Source organism: Salmo salar, chromosome 23, assembly GCF_965601325.2.
Source record: "Salmo salar chromosome 23, fSalSal1, whole genome shotgun sequence".
Lineage (NCBI taxonomy): Eukaryota > Metazoa > Chordata > Actinopteri > Salmoniformes > Salmonidae > Salmo > Salmo salar.
This window is the reverse complement of record NC_138313.1, coordinates 18,477,066-18,485,675: the sequence shown is the minus strand read 5'-3', so window position 1 is coordinate 18,485,675 and position 8,610 is coordinate 18,477,066. Positions and strand designations below refer to the sequence as shown.

The 8,610-nt window shown below is 38.6% G+C and overlaps 1 protein-coding gene across 1 annotated transcript; it reads right to left on the bottom strand.

The window, feature by feature from the left end:
- Positions 1 to 308: 308 nt before the first annotated feature.
- Positions 309 to 4,367, bottom strand: LOC106584156 (barH-like 2 homeobox protein). The gene is made up of 3 exons (XM_014169087.3): positions 3,405 to 4,367; positions 2,114 to 2,339; positions 309 to 954 (listed from the first exon to the last, which is right to left on the bottom strand). The coding sequence occupies exons 1-3, from the start codon at positions 3,958 to 3,960 to the stop codon at positions 642 to 644; spliced, it is 1,095 nt and encodes a 364-aa protein (XP_014024562.1). The 5' UTR covers positions 3,961 to 4,367; the 3' UTR covers positions 309 to 641.
- Positions 4,368 to 8,610: the final 4,243 nt, after the last annotated feature.

Genomic DNA, 8,610 nt, shown 5'->3' with positions numbered 1-8,610 from the left:
ATATATATATATATATATATATATATATATATATATATATATAGACCTATTATCTTTATAAATCGTGCTACATCGGTAATTTTAAGAGCTATCGTTTCGTACGGGTATGCTAGGCCTCTTAAACTAATTGACTGCATATTATCAGAATGTAAATAAATGTTTGTCTTGGTATCTCGTATTAACCCCATAGGCCTACGCTTTCAGACTGCAGAAATATTAATGCCACATGGCGTTTTGAATGTTTGGATGACAATGAAGTTCAGGCTGGTTGCCCCCGACGTCTTTCACATAGAAGTATCCGAGAAGAATCATTTTAGTATCATTCCGTCTTTATTCAACCCTTTCTCTCCATCTAATAAACTTTATAAGTTTATTTGCTAGTATAAGTGTATTTGTACAAAAAAAAAACTAAACAAACAATCAATCAGACATATGAACAGTCCTTTTTCTGTCTTGGCCTCGACTCGATGCTGGCTCTCAGTCATATTCAATATTACATCCTTTTACTTCTTCTGTAAAGTTGTATTTTATATATTGTTTTTTTTTTCAAATGTATTTTTCATCGTTTGTTCAGCGCAGTTAGTCACATCACATGTGGACCAGGTTAAAACTGTTTTTATGGAATCGTCTTGTTGTTGTATCTACCGCTGATGCTGCGTGCCGGGCATGGCGTTACCGAGCGGGTTCAATGCCGGTTGCCCCCCAGGCCCAAGGCCATGGATGAGTACTCTCGGGACAAGAGGCCTCTGGAGACCGGGATGTGGTTGCTGCGGAGTCCGGTACATACTGCTGTACATTGCTGCGGCTGCTGCGGCTGCTGTTGTGCTGTCCATGGTGCCCAACAAGCTCGGGTGGTAGAAATAGGGCGACGGGAACATTCTTTGTAAAGCGGAATAATTTCCGGCTTCAGCCAGTAGCTCTAATCCGACCGCTGTCTGTCTTTTCCACTTCGTCCTGAAATCAGATCAAAATACAACAAATCAATTATTTAACTGGTTCAGACTCTGAGAATTCCCCAAACGGACCCTTAATTGGTACGATCTAATTATTTGCAGCATGAATCGGTGATTATGCCTTTAATTAGCCTAGGCAAAGGACACATCCAAGAAAAGTTAGGCTTTTTCAAGTGCGCAGTGCCTATATTTAGTCTATAAGATCATAGATTCATTTCAGATCATTACTCCCTCACTTGATCCTTCACGCTAGGCCTCACCAAGTGCACTGTAAACATTGGCAGGCTAACTATAAGATGGTAGGCTATAGCCTATTTAGGCCTATAAAATAATGTATAAAAACGTAGGCGTTTTATTACTATCGGCTATACTGAACGAGAAAGAAAACCGCAGGATTTTCAAATGATTGCAGTCATACCATATTTCGTCATTATATTGTGTATTTATTTTGGCTACTATATGGGCGCCGGCGCTGTTAACACTAATCTTGGCTGACATTTGGGGAAATCTTAACAATGATGCCGGAGAGGCAAATTGTGCATTGTCAACATCATGTAGCGACTGTTCAGACATACTTTTATAACCCCAGAGGGATGTGTATTTCAATAACCAATACCATGTAATAAAAACTGTGTGGGTTAATCTTGTAAATAAATATCCTTATGTGTCTAGGTCCATGGCAACCATTTTGATTAGACCTGTTTAACTATTCCTCTTGATCTGTTCTAAAGTTATTCTATTGTACTGTATTGCATTCTATTCGATTCTATCTGTTCAGTAGTCCTAATTGTCTGAAATCCATGCAGGTTGTGGGCCTGCATTTAAAGGCAACAAAAGCCTAATACAAAAAAAAATTATGCACATCAACTACAGGCCAACTCCTATTAATTATATTCCAGTCTAACGAAATTAACTAAAAGACAGCACATGCATCCACCTTACATCGTGTTATTATAGGCTTACATTACTACAGTTATTAAAATGATACAACATTATTATTAGTAGGCTATATTCATGTAAATAACATCACCACCAATAAAAACTATCCTAATAATAAAAAAAAATAAGCTCATAGTAATAGCCTAATAATAACAGAGATTATTAAAAAACAAAAACATTGTGAAGATAATGAATGATGTTCTATAATAGGTGTGACATACCGTCGGTTTTGGTACCAGGTTTTCACCTGTGTGTCGGTCAGGTTGAGTGCTGCCGCAAGGTCCATGCGATCCTGCACGCTGAGGTATTTTTGGCGCTCGAAGCTTCGCTCGAGTTGGTTGAGTTGATGGTCTGAAAAGGCCGTCCGTGCTTTACGAGGTTTTTTTGACCGTGATTGAGGACTATCTCTGCTACTTGAAATTTCCCGTTCATTCTCTTCTTTTGTTCCTGAATGGGAAAAATAATAATTGGATAATAATTTTAGTTTTTATATAGACCTAATTCAAGCCTCTATGGTTCAATGGGTCAATGAAAACAAATTAGCAACAAACACGTGTCCTATCAGTTCTGAGCCAAAATAAGGTCAAAATATGTATTCTAAAAATGAAAAATATAAATAAATTGAAATAAACAGTTGCTTTTAAACTTTGAACCTGTTACAATAGTATTTTATAAAGTTAAGCAACCGAGTTGAAACTGAAGTACTTCATTTGTCAGACAGCCAGCAAAAAAAAATTAAATCTACGGCCAATAAGAAATCCGGACTGTATTTGTCAACTTAAGTTTTTAGCAGTAAAACTGGGAAATCGATATGTCAATCCATCTCTATTTGTAGCAGTTTCTGCAGCGCTCGTGATCCGCCCTCTAGGAAGAACAATAATCTCTCTAATTGACACACAAGGGATGCTCGCGCACCGGGAACATCTCGCGCCAGCCTTACATCTGTTTTCGATTCTGTTATGCTAATAAAAAAGGGCAACTGAAAATCAACCCTTTAATATCATTGTCTAATAAGACAGCCTTTGAAACATATACACAAGGTGGTCTACATTCAAGGCAGTTAGCCTATACTGTACACTGTGTTTGAGCTTAAAAATAACTATACCAACCAAAGAAGTCTACTAAATAGCATTATAATGTGAATTTGAATTTCCATGTGCGTAAAATATATGACAAACAAAAGTGTTCTTCTTGTTACTATTATTGTTGAATTATTATGCCTATTGACGCAATTGACCGATTCAATTTGGTGGTTATTTTCCAATAAAAAATTTCTATAGGCTAGGCTACTTTCAACTTTTTTAGGCACAGAAAATTCAACACAAATAGGCTTTGTATGTGAGCTTTGGATGTATTCTGCACACCATTAGCCGACTATGACAGCCTACCCAATAAAATACACGTTTTTAAGTACACTGAAAAGCTCACTTACGCCATCCAATAACTAAACCATAAAAAAAGCATACAAAACATTTCCATATAGGCCTAAGTGTAACCTAAATATTCACTTACCGTTGCATTTCATTTCCATATCGTCTCTTTTGTCCAACTTGCTCCTATTTTCATCTTGTTCCAACTTCGGCCTGAAGCCGTCCCCACTGTCCCTGGCATTCTCTGGTTTGGGGGTGTGATGGGGTGACTGTACGCTGGTGCTGTAAGGTGCGCACGCTGCCAGGGGTTTGCTGTCGCCTAAAATGTCTTTGATTAAAAACGAAGAGGTGGCAGTCCTGGGGGCACAGCCGGCCCCGGCCCCTAGCTGCTGCGGCTGGGGCGATAGTTGCAAACTCCCTGGTTGGTTGTGGTGGTGGTGGTGGTGATGTGGTAGGCTGTCTTGGAGCAGATGCGGCTCGGCGTGCTCCATGGTGACCGAGATGGGGGAAGAGGGGGCCGTTCCCACTGTGTCTATGTCCGAACATGACGGGGACGGGGTGGCCTGGCTCCGGCTGAAATCCGCTGTCCTGCTGTCACCGAGGCGGAAATCTCCGTTCATTAGCGCGGTGTTAACAGAATTAGTAGCGTTGGATAAAATAGTGTCTATTCCAAAGTTCGATCCGCTGGAGGATTCCATAGTAAGAAAAGGAAATAAATACGGTGATTTAAGTCTTCATAACAACATTAAATTGTATCCTCCATACAATTAAAAACTAAACGAAAACTATAAGAGAACATAAACAGAGGCACATGTACTCCTAAAGTCAAACGAATTTAAGAGTTGAAATGGTCAGGAAAATAAACAAAAGCGAAATCCACGTTTTATATAAAAATACGGTCCAAGAATATGTTGTTACATTCAATAGTAAATCTGGCGACCAGTGGGTCTGTCTGTGTAGTCCACGTCCTTTTGTTATGGGTAATGAACTTTCTCTCAAAGTTGTGGTGTGGAGATTCGTACGGCTAACTCCTCAACATCACGCTCCCCTTTTGCTTGTAATCGTTCTAGTGTTGCTCTACAATTACTTCCTATACTGACGTCACGGCCACGGCGAGGGAACTAATATTTTCTACTTTATCATAACACTCTCCGCGTTTTCCTCTTCCTCTCCTGTCATTGGTTACAGCGTGACGGCCCCCGCACCTCACCAATCAGGGAGTTGTTTCTTTATCTTGACAATCTCGAGCCAGCCATTGAATTCTGGATGATCTTTTGAGCCATGCGTATTCGACTATGCCTTGGCATAAGCCTTCTTCATGTAAGCAGAAAAATAAAATCCGAAATTGCTGTGTTTAAAATGGATTGTTGAATAGAAAGGAAATAAAATGCAGCACTGGAAATTCATTTGCGTTAGTATGTGTTTTCACACAGTATTTTTTTTTATGCACGAGTTGATTTGTTTTTATTAACAACAACCAAATAAATCTAACTTAAAGCGAATCGCTATATTTTTTCCAGCTACACAATTGCAAAATGCAAGAATGTCTACAACCCTATCGAAATAGCTATTGCATTATCTGTCTGCTAAATAACATGCATGACATGTCTAATATGTCAATGGTTTATTTCCGTGACATGGAATGCATGAGACAGGCTCATATAATCTAGACAGGCTCATAAAATCTTACACTCTAAGAAAAAAAGGTTCTAGATAGAACCAATAAGGGTTATATTTCTTGCTTCATATATGGCACTCCTAAAGGCTCAATATACTGTAGAACCCTTTTGTAGGGTTCTTTGATCAGAACCCCAGGGGTTCTTGTTCACTGAACCAGAATTGGTTCCATTTAGAACCCTTGGGTTCCATATAGGGTTCTATATGGAACCAATTTCGGTTCTATATTGAACCTTAAGGGGTGCCATATATGAAGCAAGCATTTAACTATTTTCATATAACACTTTTCTAAGAGTGTAGAATGCATGGTTGTATTTTTGTGTCAGGCTTTTCTAACAGTATAGCTTATAACTTGAGGGAAATTGTGGGGTGAATATTTGCCTAGACACATTTTGGTGTAGACTATTTTCCAGATTAAGTTGAATCTTATTTCATCAATTGAGTATATTGTTTTGCTAGGTTTTCTATAATCCCAAACCTTACACCTAACCTACTATATCTATTATACCAGTGGCAATACATTATAGGGATGTGAATGGAGACAGAGAGATAGTGATAAGACCTAGCGCGGTACATGTGCTGGTAAATGGGAGGAGTGGTAACTGTCATGACAGCACACAGTTCTCCACTCTAATTAGTACAGTAATTATGAAATGCTAATGAACGATCAAAGGTATTATAATTACACTACTTTCTGATGTGGAATTGAAGGACGGAGCGAGAACGTTATATATTCCTTTTTGGAATTAGTTCCCTTGACAGAATTGCATGCTGTGCGTACATGCTCTATATATTTTCTAGTCGGTTCTATTGTGTTCTGTTTGTGCTCTAAAAGATTCCTGAAATTCTTATTCTGGTATTTATCCTGCTAGCTAGAGCGACACATGTTACACCTGGGTCTGACGACGAGACGTCAACACTGGCATTTTTTCGCCTGCAGATTCTCTCTGTCTTTCTCTCTCTCTGTCTGTCTCTCTCTCTCTCTCTCTCTTTCTCTCTCTCTCTCTCTCTCTCTCACACTTTGCAGCATGTTTGTAGTGTGGTGATGGTGGTTGTGTTTTCCCGAGCTGGCCGCGGCGGTACCAGACCGGTTAAACACTACTCTGCAACTGATCACGCTGTGATTTGGTGCTCGGGTAGGGTTCCACTAACAGACCAGCGTGGGACTCATCATTAGGTTTGTAGTACTTTGATATTTGTTGTTCGACTTCAAATTAAATGCATTGATAACGAGAACATTGAATATCATTGATTTTACTTGTTTTTGTTTGTTCATTTTATTTTATTATGTTTAGTTGGATATAGACATTTTAAACCAAAATCTGATATTAACTTTGTTATTAGGCCTAAATTCGAAGCTAAAATGTGATATGTTGTGTGTTTGGGTTAACGACGATATGGAGAGTTCATAGGCCTAATTTAAAAACTTTTTAACACTTATAAATTGAACTGTTACAAATATTAATGAATAGCAAAAAAAAATTATTAATGTATTTATTAATGAATTATTAATATCATACATTTATTCATTTCATCCCTGAAACGGCTTAAACTTTGGGGCAGTTGATGAATTGCTGGGTTTATGAATATTATCGACAAAGGCAAAGACGGGGCTCGATGGAACTCAGCTAATGTTGTTCACTGACACAAACAAGATATCGACAAAATGGACATCGTTGGAAAATAAGCTCTCGTTAACATGTTCAATATTTGTAGTCATTTATATACAATCCAAGCGCCAAACAGGCTACGTATTCTGTATTGCTGTATTCAGTTTCTCAGTAGGCCTATATGCTATTTTGTTTCTGGCTACAGCATATATTTTGAAACGATTTACATTTAACAATGGTGGAATTCGCAGTGATTTACCATGACAGGGTTACGAGATTTATCAAATAAAATGGCAAGATGTAGAAAGTAAAATGTAATATTTACACCGATTTTGATGAGATAGAATATGAAAAGTGATTCCTTGAAAGGGGCTCTTTTGGAATGTGCTCCTCTCATGCGCCGCAGACAGCTCAGGCTTGATTAAACGAATTCTCGTCACAAGGCGGCGACAAATATACCAGATTATTATGCACAATAGGCTAATAATGCACCGTTTCGTTGCCTAATAAAGGTTTGCTATATGTCAGGTGGATTTCTAATTTATAAAATAATAAATCAAATGTGATCATTAACGAAACTTTTATGCTAGGATTTGTTGATGTCCACAGAAATGCTGACCCATGTTGACTCCAATGCTTCCAACAGTTGTGTTAAATTGGCTGGATGTTCTTTGGGTGGTGGACCATTCTTGATACACACGGGAAACTGTTGAGCCTGAAAAACCTAGCAGCGTTGCAGCTCTTGACACGGTGTGCCTGCACCTACTACCATGCCCCATTCAAAGGCACTTAAATGTTGTGTCTTGCCCATTCATCCTCTGAATGACACACATTCACAATCCATGACTCAGTTGTCTCAAGGCTTAAAAATCCTTCTTTAACCTGTCTCCTCCCCTTCATCTACACTGACTGAAGTGGATTTAACAAGTGACATCAATAAGGGATCATATCTTTCACCTGGATTCACCTGGTCAATCTATGTTATGTAAAAAGCAGATGTTCTTAATGTTTCCTATACTCAGTGTACAGGATACAAGCGAAAAAACAAACCAGAACATTATCATTAGGCGAAATCAATTTGAACTTGTTCAAGTTTAACTTGATTTGAGTATATAAGTAAGTCCAAAATTGATAACATTATGTCAAACACAAGGCTGTGTTGTGGTAGGCAACTTTATTAGAATACGAACGATCTAGAACACATAGGCCTAGTTCACGGGTTTTTCATGTAGCCTATTTAAATCAACCACCGTGTGGGAGAAGAACAATCCATAAGCAATGTATTATTCTATTTACCTTTCTTTCTCTAAAGTACAAATCACTACAGACGACCAAAGTGATGGTAAAACATGTCAGTCAATCCGTTGAAGGGAACATTGCATGTTCATTAACAGCCAACTAATTGAAACGGCAGCAATCAATCGCATTATTAGGGTTAAGGGCGCTGCAGGAACAAATACATTGAATGCTACCAGTTAGGGTATCGTCTTCTTAGCCTCAGCGGATTGTCGATGATGGGACAGTGAAATAATAGTTTGCACTGCATTGATTATCTCGCTGCTCTGCGTCGAAGCTGTCACTCCAGTCCACTGCTGAGCTGAAGTCTTTTGCATTGGCCAGTTGCAGCATTTATATGGAGACAAGCCACATTAGGGGTCAATCACTCCAGGCCAGCAAGGCCTACCAAAGCCAGGCCAACTAACTAAAACAAACAGTTTAAATGCATGATATAAACCTACAGATTATCATAGGTATTTCTTTTTTATAACAGTATGTTGTGAATATTGCTTCAAATGTTGGTTGACGTTTTGACTGCACAATCTGTCAAATGTCCTGTTCAATGGCCATTTAAATTATAGGCACACTAGCCTTAATATGTCTAATTTGAGTTCAACCTTCTATTAACTGTTTCACCATATCATAATCCACAGTGTTTCCTTATCATTGTTAAGAGGGTTTACATTTCCCCAGCCCCCTCAGTAGCCTATACCAAACAAAGTGGCAGGGTCAGACGGTTGAAATGACAAATGTTGCCTTTAACCATTTACTTGACAGAAGAGT

What these genes read in the sequence shown, in the direction of transcription:
- LOC106584156 (XM_014169087.3), bottom strand. Translation starts at nt 3,960, where the DNA reads ATGGAATCCTCCAGCGGATCGAACTTTGGAATAGACACTATTTTATCC. An exon ending in TATGGAAATGAAATGCAACG is followed by an intron (nt 2,340 to 3,404) that starts GTAAGTGAATAT and finishes TTTCCCATTCAG; the next exon opens with GAACAAAAGAAGAGAATGAA. An exon ending in ACCTGGTACCAAAACCGACG is followed by an intron (nt 955 to 2,113) that starts GTATGTCACACC and finishes ATCTGATTTCAG; the next exon opens with GACGAAGTGGAAAAGACAGA.